Below are 16,270 nucleotides of genomic sequence, written 5' to 3'. Positions count from 1 at the left end.
TATCTAGATGTGCATAGATTTCTACTGTGCTGAAATTGTAATAAGCTGTAATGGGATTTCCATAATTAAAAAAAAACAATCAGACCTAGTACAATGAACGATGGGTTTCAGTGTGATTTTTCATATTGTAAAAGAAATTAAAAATATTCAATGAAAATAAATTAAATTTCATATGTTAGTTTGATTAAGGCAAAGGTCATTGGAAAATCTCTCTTTCATAATATGCTGAATACCTTCTTTAACTTGAGTAGATAATGATTTTTTGTCCTCTCTTGCTTTTTGTGATCGTAATTAAAATTGATGCAAATCTCTTATTTATCAAGCTTGGCAAGCTTCTATTATCAAATGTACGCAAAACTAAACTTGATTTTGTTAGTTCAATTCTTGGCATGATTTGAGTGAAAAGCGTTGCAACACTTTTCATTTTCAGGTCATTTTGTACTTATAGAATGAAGATTTATTCTGGGGAAAAACAGGTGGGGGGAATGAATATTTTAAAATTTGCAACCTAACACTGTTCGACTTAATCTAATGGTCAAAAATTTTCGGAAAAATTTCCTCCCAGTCATTTCAAAAAAAGGGGAGGGGTTTCCCCCTTTGAAAAAAATTCATTTAAACGAAAATTCAAATTTTTATGCTTTCCCAATTTAAAGCAATTACAAAATTTTATTACGGAAAAATAATAAAAAGAAAAAAGGGGAAATACAGTTTTATTTGCATTTAATCTTTTCAATACTCCCTCACAAAATGGCCCCCAGAATACGGTAGTTAAAACCCTTAATTGAGGAAAAACCCACATGTTTCCGCATATGAGCAGAAAGGGAAAAAAAAAATAAAGGGAAAAATGCTTTAGATATGTATAAAAAGTTAAACATTGATAAACAAAAAGTACAGGGCTTTTATTATATTAAAGCTGAATACTTTTGAAAATTATTTTCACTCATGGCATTCGAGTATCATGTTTCTTTTATGTGTTTCCCTGATGCTCATAGCAAAGACTGTGGTAGCCCAGTAATGTTGCCTCGTTCAATAAAGTTGTTACTGACATACTGACTGACTGACATATTTAAATATTTCAGTTGATAAGTACATTTGAAGATAGACTGTCTCATGAAGAAACTATAAAGCTGCCAATACTTAAAGGTAAGTTAAGCTTTTATAAACCAGTTTAGCCTGACTATTTGACAAAAAGAGAGAGGTATCGTACTGTAGTCACCTAGGTATCGACAATGGAGTCACACTTTGGTTAAGTTTTGTGTGCGTGTTCGTATCTAGAAAACTACTGAAGGGAATTGGTTGAAACTTCACACACTTATTTGAGATCATAATAGGAGGTCACTTTCCAAGGCCCAGAACTCTAACATGGATTTTGACAGAATTATGTGCCTTTTTTTGATCTTAGAAATTCTACATATTCAGGCCTCTTGTTTTAACTATCAGCTCTTGAAGAATAGTCTAGCTTACTCTCCTGCTGACAGGTCTTGTTATAAATATAGCAATTTGAACTGGTTTCTGAAATTACAGATTTCTTTGACACATGTATGATATTATTAGACTTGTGTTAAGTAATACATGTCTTTAAATAGAGTACTAAAATATTGCCTTTAATTATACAGTCGACATTGTATTAAGAGGCCACTCAAGGGACTGCCAAAAAGTGGTCTCTCAATAGAATTCTGGAACATTCGAGACATTTTATTACAAGTCATAGATATAATAACATCTTTTTTATAAAAACAAAAAACTATACAATATTATGTATGTATAAACAGTTTATAATTACATTTTAATATGCCTTTTTTTAAAAATAGTCATCAATATTGTTATGTTTTTGTTTTTTAGTAGAAATTTGTGTACAAATGTGATCTACGCTCATAAATACTGTCAACAGGTCATTTTGACCATGAAACAAAGCATGTTGTCTTATATTTTTAATATGTTCATACACATCTCCTGCTGAACATACTTTACAATCATCAGCAAGAGCCACTCCAGATAATTTTTTTATGCAATGAGTTTTAAACTTCTTAATTTTTTAATAAACTTCTTAATTTTTTAATAATTAGTTTTCACACTAACCCCGATTTCAAATTCAATAAGATTTTTTAGAGATCTAGGATTTTTTGTCTTTTTTTGTCGAAGGGTCATATTTATTGGGATACTACATGTATTTTATAAAGTTTTCAGATGAGCACCTACACCATCAGCAATGAAAGGCTCGGTTCTGTAATGTTTAGTCCACTACGTTTCACGATTTTATTTCGACTACAATCGATGACATTTGCTATTTACTCAGACTCAATTTCATGCACGATTTCCTCATAAAATTTATCCGGTCTTATTAGTTGTCTGTCTTTTTTTCGCTCGATCCGACGTCATTTTCGATAAGGGAGGTCACTGCTGAGCACATGACAAAACTATGCAAATGCGGTGTTGTGATACGTTATTGCTCTGACAATATATGTCACAATAAATATTACGATCGGAAAATCGATTTTGAAACAATTGCAATTGTTATTCATTTCGTTTTTAAACGACAAATTATTTGTGACCATTGACCATGAAAAATATTTGTTTGTTTGCTTGTACACATCTAACCTACTCGCTAATTACACAGGTGAGAATGCCCGCAGGGACGATAGTTTGTCACGGCCGTTTTTAATAGATACTTTAACACACTTAATTTTGTACATTTGGGCCGACATTCAGTGGCCGCTGGCCGCGATATAAAATAGTCGTTTAATGAAATTAAATTAAATAGTAAAAATCATCGGGAGGGATTTTATGCGGCCGCTTAATAAAAAAGTCGCTTAATAAAGGTGGACGCAAGTACGATGCCGACTGTATATTGATAATTTCCCAGTAAAATGTATCTGTTATTTCACAGTAGAGAGATTGTATTCAGATGTGCAAAAAGAGCATTTATCATAGATGAATAGAAATTCCAACAGAAATACATTACATCTGAGCAACATGAATAAAATATTATATTTAAAACAAGCATTGTAAGCATTTACAATTGTTAAATCACGTTGACTTTTTATGTATTGACGTAGCTGGCCTTGCATTATTTATATAATTTCATTTGAATCTGTTAACACTCATTTATGGTATATGGTGGAAAAAAAATTTCTTTGAATCACAGGTACGCAGAACCATAGAATCGAGAACCAGGAAGTACTTAGCCAGTATGTATCATCACTATCCAACTTACCCGAGCACATACGACAGAGTAACTTCTTTACGTTGTTCTTCGAGAATGCGATGCAAAGGCCAGTAGAGATGACCGATGCATGTACTAGTCCCCGCCCACCTGTATTAGCCAATGTACCTGTTGTACAGCGATTACCAAACTCAGGAGGTACGACTTTTTTGTTAAAATTGCCAAAAAGAAATTTGTCGTTTATTCACTCTTTTATTCAATAAATTGTACAGTGAAGTAAGGTACTTTTTAGGTACTTTTTAAACAGTATTTGAAAATATGATGTCACTAGTTTTCACACAGTTATTTGTCCATGACTACATCAAATAGTTCACAAATCTAAAAAAAATATTTCCAGTCCCTTTGTGTCAAAACCTCTGACAATGGGGTCAGTTTAAAGTGTTGTGTTTGACAAACAAAACAAAATACTTTATACGGTTATTCAACGAGGATTTGATTATTGTTGTTTCAGATGAAGATGCTGTGATAGACCAGACATATGTTGGTCAGCCACTTCTCAAATGTATACACCCCATATTTCTCACAGTCACCTATAAATGGTAAGACTCTTGCTTTAACCATTTCCCTGCTGGAACCAAAAATATATTATATATCATTGTGACCTGTATAAAGCCTGGCGATCCTGTTCATCAGTGCAGTCAGGCCTTAAGCTATATATACTGTTGGCTTATTAACTTTTAAATCTCTAAAATTGATGATGAACAGTTTGACAAGTCCAATTTAATATATTCAATAGGTTGAAGGTTAAATACTGATAGTGAATTTTTTACTATCTGAATTTTATCTATAACTATGCCTCTATAATACCACTGTTATACCAGCTTGTAGACATGTTCAGTCTGACCAGGATCTTTACTGTTTGTGTTGGATGCTTAGCCTCCAGGATTTAGATATTGTTGATAATGTTATTCTCGTATTACCACTTTTCTAGCTGAATGGACTTGTCTATCTTTTGATTTGGACAAAACCATTCATCATTTTTAGGGAAAATTTCAATATATGTACTGACTGAATAGCCATAAATACAATGATCAGACAGCAGGAATATGCCAGCTGATCTTGATCTGCACTAGTGGCATGGGTAGATTCTGTAGCCGCTATCAGTCTAAGGGTAAAAATTAAACTCTTTAAAAATACAAAACAGAGCAGGTTCATATCTTATGATTTAATACGGGGTAGAAGCTTGTACAAAAAAAAACCCTCGTAAACCATTTGATAAAAGTATATCTGATTGGTCATTATATTAACATAAGGTTTCAATTTTAAAATTGTTATTAAGATAATAATACAAATATTAGGTACTTGCAGAAAAGCTGAAATTTTGTGTAGAAATTAAACAGAATTTTGAATTATTAACTTCACTTTATAATGTATATCCTCCTGTGGTGGAAAGAAACAATAAGTTTCTTACTGATAAAATTTCTATGTAAGGATGAACCAAGTTGTCAGAGGCAGGTATTTGATTAAAATGTTATGCTAGACATAAAATTTTATTTTAAAGTTGAAGAGTAATGGAACAGGTCATTGTACAGAGTGTTTCAACAAAATGATTTTGCACATTCTAATGTTGTCATATTGTCAGAAAAAGCTAATGTTGTCTATTAAATTATTATTTTAAGTTACACTGTATTCAAAGAAAGAGTTTTACTATAATTTTTTTGGTGACATGTGTAGTACATTGTATATTGTATTCATAAAGAGAGTTTTACTATATTTTTTCAGGGGACATGTGTAATTTATCTCCCAATAGTCCATCTCATCATGAAATAGCTTACCAGGCTGCTGCTGCTCTCAGGTACGTTATATTTTGTTTGCTGATATTCTTTCCCGTTTGTATGTGAAATATATTAATATACTGATGAAAAATTGCTGAATCAGTGTCCTTGGATTTTTGTGTCAATACTTACTTACTTATTTAGCTCACCTGTTTCAAAGAAAAAGTCAAATTATTATGATCACTGCATAGTCCTTGTCGTGGTCATATGTATTCCATTATTCAAACATTAACAAAAGTTATCAACTACTTGCTTGCTTATGAAAAGGTGCAGTTGTTAGATAAGGGGCATAATTCTGAAAGCTATATTTTATAGTTATGCCCCTTTTTAACTAATAATTTTTGTCAAAATCGGCTCTATGGTTAAAAGGGAACATAAACCAATTGTCTCTAACTACTGTAGGTTTGAGCCCCACTTGTGTCTCAGATTCTTCATGTGAGGAAGCTATCAAGCTAACTTCAGGAATGTCAGTCGTTCTACTCAGGTCCCCGCTTGTGCCTGAAATAATGTAAAGAGGGGCACCCTAGGTGTTCCTCCACCAGTAAAGCTGGAAAGTTGCTATGTAATCTATTCTTCATTGGTGTGATGTTAAACCCAATAAAAAACCCAAAAAACGAAACATTCTTACAATGTTATTTTATATTCAAGGATAAGTACAAAGATGTCAGATTTTTCATTCAGTTCATGTTCTGTTTTCTCATTTCAGTCCATGCTCGGCCAAAACAAATTCTCCACTTATTAACTCCCCTTGCCACTCTCCTGTTTCCTCCATGGAATCTCCAGCAAACAGTGTGCCTGGTTCCCCTTCTGTACATGATAGAGATGAAACTAGTCGGCAAGCAAATAGCAATGAGGGTACCAGACTTCTTAAATCTGAAGGGGGGACCAGTCTTCATAATTCAGACAGACAAGACGGTTCCAGGCTGGAAAGCACAGAGGCTATGGGCCAAGGCTCAAATTCAGAGGAATGCAGTGTTACAAATTTACTGAAGTTTAATAACCTAGCAAACCATGCTGAGAAGTTCCTTGGCTACACATTGGAACAGGTAAATCTTTCATTGATCATGAACATTTAATGTATAGTGTATGTTTTTTACAAAAAATGCAATAGATTGTTTAAGTGATGAATTAAAGGTAAATTTTAGTTTAGTCATAGTTTAGCTTGAATATGATGGAAGTTTGAAGCCTAATTGGAGCACTTTCTTGTCTTCTTTCTGTTAAGATTTGCTCATTCCTGATTTATATGAAATTAAGTTATCTGCAAATAAGTCTTTTTTGTTCTTATAGACAGGTGCTGGCACAGAAATTTATCTTATTAGTCACTGACATGGTAATCTGTTTCTTTATTTGAGTAAAATATTTAAATAATTGCAGGTCCAGTCAATGAGGATTGAAGATATAGCAAGGATGGATGTGCCAAAACATGATATTAGTGCAATAAGAGCAGTAGTGCTGGAGAAACTCAGGTAATGCTAAACCAAGTGTATTCTTAAAAGTTGATAATTTATTCAATAGTATTTCACTTTGTGAAATTATAAAGTGGATTAGAAAAAAAAGTTTTATATGTTGTTTATGAGTTTATGACCACATTTGGGACATTCGGTTTCATTTAAAGTTTACTTTTGTTTATATGGATAATTTATGCCTAGCTGGGTTGTTTTTTTTCTGATTGATAAGTCTATATGAGTTATGGAATTTGTGATGAATGACTTAAAGGAATATGTATTGAAGGTATACACAAAGTCATGTCAGCAATGTTAATGCTTTCAGAGAGAAACAGCCACCCTATTTGAATGGACTGATTGAGCCAGCACCACAAACAGGGGTGATATGGCAAACACCGGCTTTCATACCCCACCCAGCAGTACCTGGCCTAGCACCCATGCCTCCATTACAGTATCATCCTCCCGGTGCTTACCCACCAGTATTCAACTACCCAACATTCCAGGATGGTACCGCAATGGTACCCGTCACACAGGACATGTCCCCAACCAATTCAGAGTATTCAAGCCCATCACCTAGCCCCCATCTGCCACAGGTACCAATGTTATATAAGTCCCAGCAACAGAATCAACATACAGACAGTTCATCTGAAGATGGAGAAAGGGGTAAGAAATTAAAAAAAAAAACACCATTTCACACCCTGTGTTTAAATGATATGATTCTAATATTTCTAGTAAAGTTAATTGATCATATGATTTGCATACTGCCCTAACATAGCATACAGATGTTAATGTATTAACAAAAGTGCCCATTGATATAAACTTACTTTTTCACTACCATTTGTCAATGATAAATGCTTTATTTCAGTTTTGCATACTTGAAAGTTTAGTTCAAACTTGCCTTTTTCAGAGAAGAAACCTGGTCAGTACAGGGGAAGTGTGAGAGGTAAAGGGCACTCGGCCCCAAATTCTGCTAGATTAGCCCGTCCTGAGAGAACTGTAGATCTAAAACAAGACATTTATTCAAATAGAGGTACCCCTCCTCTGCCGTCCGACAAGTGTGATGTTAATGTCAATAATGCCGGAAGTAACGGAAGCAGCGGCTACACGTCTGATCCTACATCTACGCGACCTCTGATGCGTGCACATAAAGCTCAACCAGCACATACCAATAATATGCAGCCGCATTCCAATGTTGTTATTAATATGCCTGATAATAACTTTAAAGGCAGTGCTCAACCATTTGTGCAGATGATGGCAGCCCCGCCCTACTTTAAGGAGATTAACATGAATTCATCTCCCACAGATATAGGTCACAGACCAATGATATATTTTCCCCAGGGACAGTCTCTGATTGCAAGATCTCATTTTAACCCAGTGAGTGTGACTGGTTCTCGGCATATCTTTCATCCTACAGCTGTAAACCAGCCTATAGTTCCTGCCCAACCTCAGACAGTCATGAATGGGAATGCCCAGGTAGTGGCAGGAAGTAAAGGGAAGGGATTCCACGGATCTCCAGTGGGTGTAGCACCAGGTAAATCACCGAACATTATAATGAATGATGTTGATAACCTGCCTCAGACTTCAGATACCAGTGCACATAGATGTCAGGCTTCTTCAGCAGTCGTGAGTTCAAGTGCTAGTAATTCTACAGTCACACATACTAGTAGTGGTCAGTCGGGAACCACAGGAAATAAACCGGCAACTTGTTCTAACTGTGGTTGTCCCGGACACCGTGAGGGAGCTGTTCCTAGTGTATTCTTGCCTCAAATGCACGCAAACATGTGGCCAACACCATACCCAAATGGCTTTGTACCAATGCATATGCAAATGCCTCATCATCTGTATCATCATCATATGCCATATCCAAATGGACTCACCCAAGATATGTTGTACAATAATGTATATGGAATGTCTCATTCAAACAATCCGGTGGTGCCAGGTAGTTCTAATGTGATATATAATCATTATAACAATCACCAGACGTCTGCTGCTGGATATAATCAAAAGAAGCCAAAGAAAATAAACTGTCACAATTGTGGGTCAGTCAAACATACAGCAGGTGATTGTGTGGAGGTTTCCATGGAAGCCATGTCAGGTATAGTGTTTGAACATTTCTTCAATTTTTGTTTTTATTCGGGTTTTTAGGTTAAAAAAAACAAACTAAATAGTAATTTATTATAAGTCATATACAATTGTACTTACACACAATTGAATTTATTAATGTCTTAGTAGTTCAAATGATATCTTGAATTCTTTACCAAGTTGCATTTTTGCCATCAACAAGTTACGTCTGATACTTGATATAAACCGGTAACTCAAATTAGACTGGTAACTCAAATTATACCAGTAACTCAAATACTGGTAACTCAAATTATACTGGTAACTCAAAGTATACAGGTAACTCGAATTATTTTGTTACTTCATTTACTAAATCAATTTTTCTTTTTTTACAGGACCACCAATATATTCTTTTAAACCAAAGAATGATTCAGACTGACAGGAAGCCAACATACAGAGATAACAGGAATAGTAAAAAAAGTTCTTGCATATTTACAGAAGAAGACCCTTCACATTATTGTATTTTTATTTTATTATGAATGTTATCACAAGTTCCTAAATGAATTTTGATTAGAAATCATCATAAATTTTAACATCTTTCACATTTGTTATGTACTAGTAATGTTATTTGTGCTAATAACATTGGCATAAGCAAAATAGAAAACAGGTATTTTTTATATCTCTTAATTTTATAATATTTAAAGACAGTTGAATTGATGCTTTTAGTTGTCTTATTTCTTTCTAAAAAGACAATGCTTCACAGAGAACTCTGCAACTTGTATATGAACTTTGTTGGGTTTTTTTTTTTTTGTAAAATATATTTTGTGTTAGTATTAATTTGTGTTCAGTTTTACTCTTGAAGCTACTTTTTGTTGTAAGTATTTGATTGGAATAAAAACTATGAAAGGGTAATTTTTGTAAGGCAACTAATAAGTATAATACACATTTTGTTACCAGTTATAACACATACGATTTTTTTTTCAGTTTTACGATAAATATATATGTGTCATCATGGAACTCTATCATATTATGTATGAACATTTAATTAAGGCTGTAAGTTTAAACTGTTTTTAAGATTCATTTTAAATGTCTCTTCCCGTGCTACCTCTGTATTTTTATGATTTATTGAAATCAGTTTTATCAAAATTTCTTCTTTTTTTTATTATTATTACAAGGTGAGATAGAGTTGTGAAGGAGAGAGGACTAATTGCTTTTTTTGCAACAATAAACAAACAAAATTTCTTTTTTTTTAAATTTTTTGTTCAAAAGCAGGATGAATTTTAAGCAGATGTATATTGAAAATTTTGTTAAATAAGAACGGTATACAGCATATATTTATATATATTTGGAATTGATATGTTAGGAATGATGAAGCTTTTTTTTTCTGTGTGCGCAAATTTCAGCTTTGTGAGCATTCTTATATACTGTGCTTTTTTATTTACGATATTTGATCATGTAGGGCAACTGGACTGCAATATTTTTGTTTACATATTATATGAGCCGCGTCATGACAAAACCAACATAATGGGTTTGCGACCAGCATGGATGCAGACCAGCCTGCGCATCCGCGCAGTCTGATCAGGATCCATGCTGTTTGCTATCAGTTTCTCTACTTGTAATAGAGTTGGTAAGCGAACAGCATGGATCCTGATCAGACTGCGCGGATGGGCAGGCTGGTCTGGATCCATGCTGGTCGCAAACACACTGTTGGTTTTGTTGTGACGCGGCTCAATTATATATTACTTACTATGTTCTATGACTATGTTGTGTCATAAAGTTATTTTGCATAATAACCTGGTTATTGTTATACTGTAATTGTTAAACTGTGAAACAGGAGTGCTATTGTAGATCTCATAATGTGACACACAAAAAAAAAAAAAATGTGAAAATTATAATTGAGTTGAGTGTGAATTAAAAAAAGAAAAAATGTGAAAAAGTGTGAAGTTTGTGAAAAATATGAGAATTTGTTGTAATCAGTTTTCAGAATGTAAATGAGAAATTTTGTGTGCTTGCTTTTTTTCTGTCGTTTTCTTTTTGTAAATGCTAAATCAAATGATGGTAGTTGATATGGTTGTATTGAGGAAAAAGGCGAGTGTGAAATGCTGTTGTATAGAAACTCAAGGATATATTGTATTAATGCAAAAGTTGAAAATTTGACGAGATTGTTATTTGAATTGATATAAGCTCACATCTTTGTTTCAGAAACTAATATTTCATTTCTTGTGTCTCTCTGAGGTATAATTTTTACACAAACAAACTACCATAAACTTGTCAGCAAGAACACTTTAATAAGGTTACTTAACTGATGTAAGTTCTTTGTACTTTTACATGATTAACATTTGTGTGGGTCTGTAAAAATAGCGGTAACTAAAATATTCATTATGAAGCTGGGAAGAGGGCACATGCTGGAAATTTTTATTTGGAACTTTTCTTTTTTAAGTGATATAAAGCCATACTGAATGAAATATTTTGTATAGAATTGAAAAAAGAAAACTTTTTTTTTATTACTTTTTGGTTTTATCTAGAAAGATTTATCTGTTATTTAACACACGTGAAAACTGTGGGTAAACAGAATTAAAGTGCTGTTATTTTAAGTAGGTTTTATAGTAGGTTTTGAAGCGTTTAGCATTGAGTTTGTGCATACACCATTTGTTCAAAAGGAAATATACCAACATTTTCAGGCTATTATTAATTATTCAGTATCAAAAATCCAACACAAAATTTTTGTAAACTGCTGCTGCAGCAGGGATATATAGCTTTATACATTATAAGTCTAATCACATTGTTGTAGCTTGTTATCTACCTCTGCTTACATACAATGAAAATGAATTTTTTTCTACAGTTTCTTTTGTATTTGATTGATTGTTTTTATAAATAGGTCATGTATTTAATATGTGAATCAAAATTTTTCTTTGTCTATCAGAATTGATGATCATTTTTATAGCTTGTATATCAAAAAACAAAACAAAACTTTCATCTCTGGTAAACTATAGGAGCCATCAAATGATTACAGTAGAAAAAGTGTTGACATGTAATGATCACATAAATTAAAATTCTTCTTAAAGTGACATTATACTCATTTTGTTGTTGTCAAGTTGAATTAGATATTTATTTTCAAAAGATTTACTATTTTGATGGTGATCGACCAGTGATTGATAATAAGTAATGTTTAGAATGAAATATAAAAACTACCTAAAATATGAAAAGACTGCCTCACTATAATGTTACCAGTACATTTTTGAATGATATTTATATAAATTTCTGTGTGCCATGTGGGTTACTGAATATTGGTAAAAAGTATAAGAAATTTGAAACAGTCATGGCAAAATGTAAACTTATTTTGACTTTTACCTTTAACCTCTCAACATTTACACTTGGATGGGTATAGTGTCACTTTAATGTAAGGCTTATTCTACATGTTGAATACAGTCCTGTGTTATATCTAAGGTAATTTTTCAGGAGGCAAGTTACATCATCATTGCACACATAGTCCCACAACTTTATGACCGTGACATGTTCTTCTTTTTACAGTTAATGATTTTAACATTTGTTTGCTGCATACCATAATACAATAAAACAATTGCTTAATTTTAAACCTACTGGCTTACCATTATGTTTCAGGGTAATTTTATTTATTGTACATGTAAGTGTACAAAATGTCCCATACCTTCAGGGTGATTATGCTCTTATCTGTTCATTAATGATTTTCTTTACTAATAACCTATTAAAGAAAATAAGGAAATTCAAGTTTTTTGACATTAACTTGGCATATATTAATTCAGAAGTAACAATTTGTATTTTTTGTAACCTATGTTACTTAAATGTGAACGTCTGAAAGTTTCTGAGACAGGAAAAAGAGCACATGTTGGATAAGGTAACACAATGAATTTACTTTTCATAAATTTTTGAAAACAGTTGCATCAGAAAAAAACGGCCTTAAAAGCAATCGTCATTAACATTTGTGGGAGTGAAATTTGCACATATCCTCATTCAATATTAATTTCTGTTTTCAATTTCATATTCACCATACCAACAAGGGTAATTAATTCTCTAAGGGGCACCTGATGTCAACCTCCACCAGTATAGCTGTAAAGTCACCACATGTCCTTCATTGTGTATGTGTTATTTTTTTTAAATTTTTTTTTAAATCAAACAAACAGTTTAATTAATTCAGAAAGAGTGATGGTTTAGTGGTGTCAGCATTTTCTTTAGGATCACAACCATGTTTCCTCAAACCACAGCAGTATGGACAGACTTTAGGGCTATCAATATAAGTTGCAAGAACTTGTTTCACAATCTTACCGCCATGAACATGTTGTTAATAATTTTAATAATAAATGACTAAATGGTAATGAAAGGTAATGAAACGTTCAGATATTCAAATTTGGTCAACATGCTTATTACTCATCATTTTATTTTACAATATTATCAAACTTTTATCCCCAATCATGCTGTTGCATTCTATTGTATTTGTTCATTCTCTTTTTTTTTGTGTGCAAATTGACACAAGTTTATTATTAGGTAAATGTTCAGTTCTATTTTTCTCATAATGTGATACATATATATACAGGGGTTGTACTTTATATGCAGTTAGATCTGGTTGTCACATGATGATGAATTTGTCATGATTTATCGTTCTTTGAATTTATATTGCATGAAATTGATAAGATGGTTTGATGTAACAGTATTTTAACCTTGACCTTTTATTTGTATTAATTTTGACGATATTGCTTTGAAATACCAGCGTAAAATAGATTTACGCTAGTCATCATAAGGTATGGATTTTCCAAATTTTACATAAAACATGAATTAAAGAATCCTGTACAATTTTCTGCCCACTCATTTTGACAGTTTACCATTACTCTTAACAGTTCTCCTTTGGACATTTTCACCATCATGAAATTTTTTTTTTTAAATTTAGATAAAAATAAAAAACAATCCATCATTGAAATGTTTCATATTACCTTCCTGAAGTGATTTGATATAGGATCATTTATCTATGGACATCATACATGCCATGTGTTTATTACCAACCCTACATCACAACAGGAACACATTGAAATATGTCTTTAAAACTCAACATCTAACAGACTAGTGTACTTCTTATTGAGTCTATTTCTTCATATAGATTGCATTTCATGACTTTGGTCTTTCCTCTACAGACTCTATCTGATATAAAAATGATGTGAGGTTTTTTTTATGTCACCGTCCCCACCCTAGGTAGGGGCATTTAGATTTGCCCTTGTCTGTCCATGCCTTCCAAAATGTTGTCATGAGATGAGCTAGAGTAAACAGACTATACAGGAATGTTGATCAGCATGTGTATTTGTGCACATTGGGGTTTCTCATGTGGATTTATTCCAATATTTTTCTTGATTTAGTGAAAAATTTGCAATTTTCAACTTGTATCATGCGTAACTAAAAAAGTATTAGATCTAGAGTCATGAAACTTTACAGAAATGTTGGTCAGCATGGGTAGTTGTGCATCTTGTGTTTTGCTTGTTTTATTTTCTTTAAAACCTTGACAAAATGTGATCCCTCAGAAGCATTAAAGTATACTTTAGGATATAAAATTTAGATTTCAGCTCAATAATTGGAAAAAATCAAGATGTCAAAATTGGAAAAAAATGGATGTCATTTTTATGCCCCAACCATTTAGAGGTAGGGGGAGTCATGTAGATTTCCTTTGTCTGTCTGTCATACTGTTCTGCTGTATGTCCGTAGACTGACAAAACAGGGGAATGTGGGGGCATCTGTGTCCTATGGACATATTTTTAGGGTTTTTTGAAGAACAATATTACCAGTGTATTTTGTAATTAAAGTAAACTTGTTCTTTTTAAAACATGTATGTTAAAAAAATGTTTTTATTATTGTTATTTTTGTATGCATTTGAAAATATATAAATATTTTGTTTTGTATAATATGTACAGAATGTTGCAGAGTGCTACTTAGATTTTTTTCGGTGAAAACGAACATTTTTTATATTAAAATAATATGGCAAAAACTCTTGTTTAACCAAACAAAAAAGATATATTGATTTTTGGCAAAAAAGATTTTTAGACTTTTCAATGCAAAAAACAATAAAAAACAAAACACTTAAAAAAGCATTTTCTCATATTCAAATACCAGCATTTAATAATCTCTGCAAAATCCTGACTTTTAAAAAAAAAAAAAGTTTTCACCCTTTTTATTGTTGATGATAATCATATATTTATGAAATAGTTTCAAAACTGTGTTAAAAGACCATGTAACATATCACAACACAACAGGATAATGCTCACACTTATAGGATTCCTTTGTCCTGTTTTATAGACCACATTCTTACATATTTTAAGCTCAGGATTATAAGACAAGTAGATACATAAAACAGACCTCTCCCAAATTTATGTCATCTTTGTTTTTAACTCTACTTTTCAAAGAATATATAGAGCTGTTGTACTCACCCAGCCATCGGCATCACACTTGGTTAAGTTTTTGTGTGCAAGTTGGTATCTCCAAAACTACTGAAGGCAATAAGTTGAAACTTCACACTTAATTGAGAGCAATATAGGTCACTGCCCAAGGCCCGTAACGCTTACTGGATTCTAAACAACATTATTGCCCTTTTCCAACTTGTAAATATCTACATCCTAGCTCTCGTTTTACTATCAAGGCCTTAGAAAAGTCGAGCAACAGCTTGTTGTTTATGAAAATATTGTGTTTTATTTTTATAGTCGAGTGAAGTAAACATGGAAATTAACGTAAAATCTGAGTGAAATATAGTCTTTACTATGGTAAGATGTATTATGAATATTTATATATTTCTAAAAGTAAATACAATGTTCTAAATTTTGAATTATTTTAAAACTTTGTTCGCTTATCTGAAGGTTGGTAGCTTGAAGTAAGTGTATCATTAATAGATATAACTGAAAGTCGAACAAGTCTTGGCAGTCAAATTCAACTGAATATTCAGATGTTAAAATCAAGCACAGAACTGTATTATTCTTGGTCTGACTGTAGATAATACATGCTCTATATAGCATAGGCTTAATGTCGTTACCTCTGCCTTTCCTCTTTTATAAGGAACATAATTACTTATATGATGTGGTCTTTTAACACAGGGTTGTCTAAATGTTGCAATTTGTGTCAAAAATTGGTGGTCTTGATATATTTGTAATGTTTTACTACCAATATTGTTTTAATGAATTGTGAAATAAGTGCAAGCTTGTTAGTTATGGTAAGAAAAAAAATGGAATAAATTGGCAGTATTTATGTATAAAATACATGTTCATGTGGAAAAAAAATCAATAAAACTTTTTTAAAATGTGAAAAAAATATTAAAAATAAATTGAAAAAAAAAATGTTTTGTTATCTTTATGTTGATTTGAATGAGAGATCACATGTACAGTGAAATGAAAATAATACGAGGCCCATATTATTATATAGTTAATGGTCCAGGACGTTTCTTTTTTGACGGAGCAAACATTTGTATATTTGAAGAGGCACTCAAGGCAATACTAAATTTAAATTTTAAAATGTCTGTAATGAGTCTGTTGAACATTACATGCATTTCTGCAGCTTTTCTTATTTCTAACACCAGGGCCATGATTTATACGAGTTGTAAAGGCCCACTAGAAAATTTGACATACTTTGTAAGTGCTAGAGGAAAAAAGTTGGTACATGTAATATTATTTTAACATTATTTAAATAAGCATTGTTTCTTCATTTCCGACGACGTTCAAACAGGTGCATACATGTACTTAATATTGACAAACTTGCCTCAAAGATCC

General features: G+C 32.3%; 1 protein-coding gene across 1 annotated transcript; it reads left to right on the top strand.

Moving 5' to 3' along the window:
- Positions 1–1,016: 1,016 nt before the first annotated feature.
- LOC132725982 (uncharacterized) lies at positions 1,017–15,841 on the top strand. Its single transcript, XM_060711211.1, has 9 exons — positions 1,017–1,143; positions 3,146–3,361; positions 3,675–3,762; positions 4,946–5,018; positions 5,705–6,044; positions 6,373–6,464; positions 6,769–7,106; positions 7,351–8,538; positions 8,897–15,841. Exons 3-9 carry the CDS (start codon positions 3,702–3,704, stop codon positions 8,938–8,940), a joined length of 2,136 nt encoding a protein of 711 aa, XP_060567194.1. The 5' UTR covers positions 1,017–1,143; positions 3,146–3,361; positions 3,675–3,701; the 3' UTR covers positions 8,941–15,841.
- Positions 15,842–16,270: the final 429 nt, after the last annotated feature.

Source organism: Ruditapes philippinarum, unplaced genomic scaffold, assembly GCF_026571515.1.
Source record: "Ruditapes philippinarum isolate M1 unplaced genomic scaffold, ASM2657151v2 ctg554_1_1_1_1, whole genome shotgun sequence".
Taxonomy (NCBI): domain Eukaryota; kingdom Metazoa; phylum Mollusca; class Bivalvia; order Venerida; family Veneridae; genus Ruditapes; species Ruditapes philippinarum.
This window is presented reverse-complemented; position numbering and strand designations above follow the sequence as displayed.

Excerpts from the sequence above, each read along its gene's own strand:
- LOC132725982 (XM_060711211.1), top strand. The coding sequence starts at position 3,702 with ATGTTGGTCAGCCACTTCTCAAATGTATACACCCCATATTTCTCACAG. Across the intron at positions 5,019-5,704 it reads CAGGCTGCTGCTGCTCTCAG|TCCATGCTCGGCCAAAACAA; the intron begins GTACGTTATATT and ends TTCTCATTTCAG. Across the intron at positions 6,465-6,768 it reads GTAGTGCTGGAGAAACTCAG|AGAGAAACAGCCACCCTATT; the intron begins GTAATGCTAAAC and ends TAATGCTTTCAG.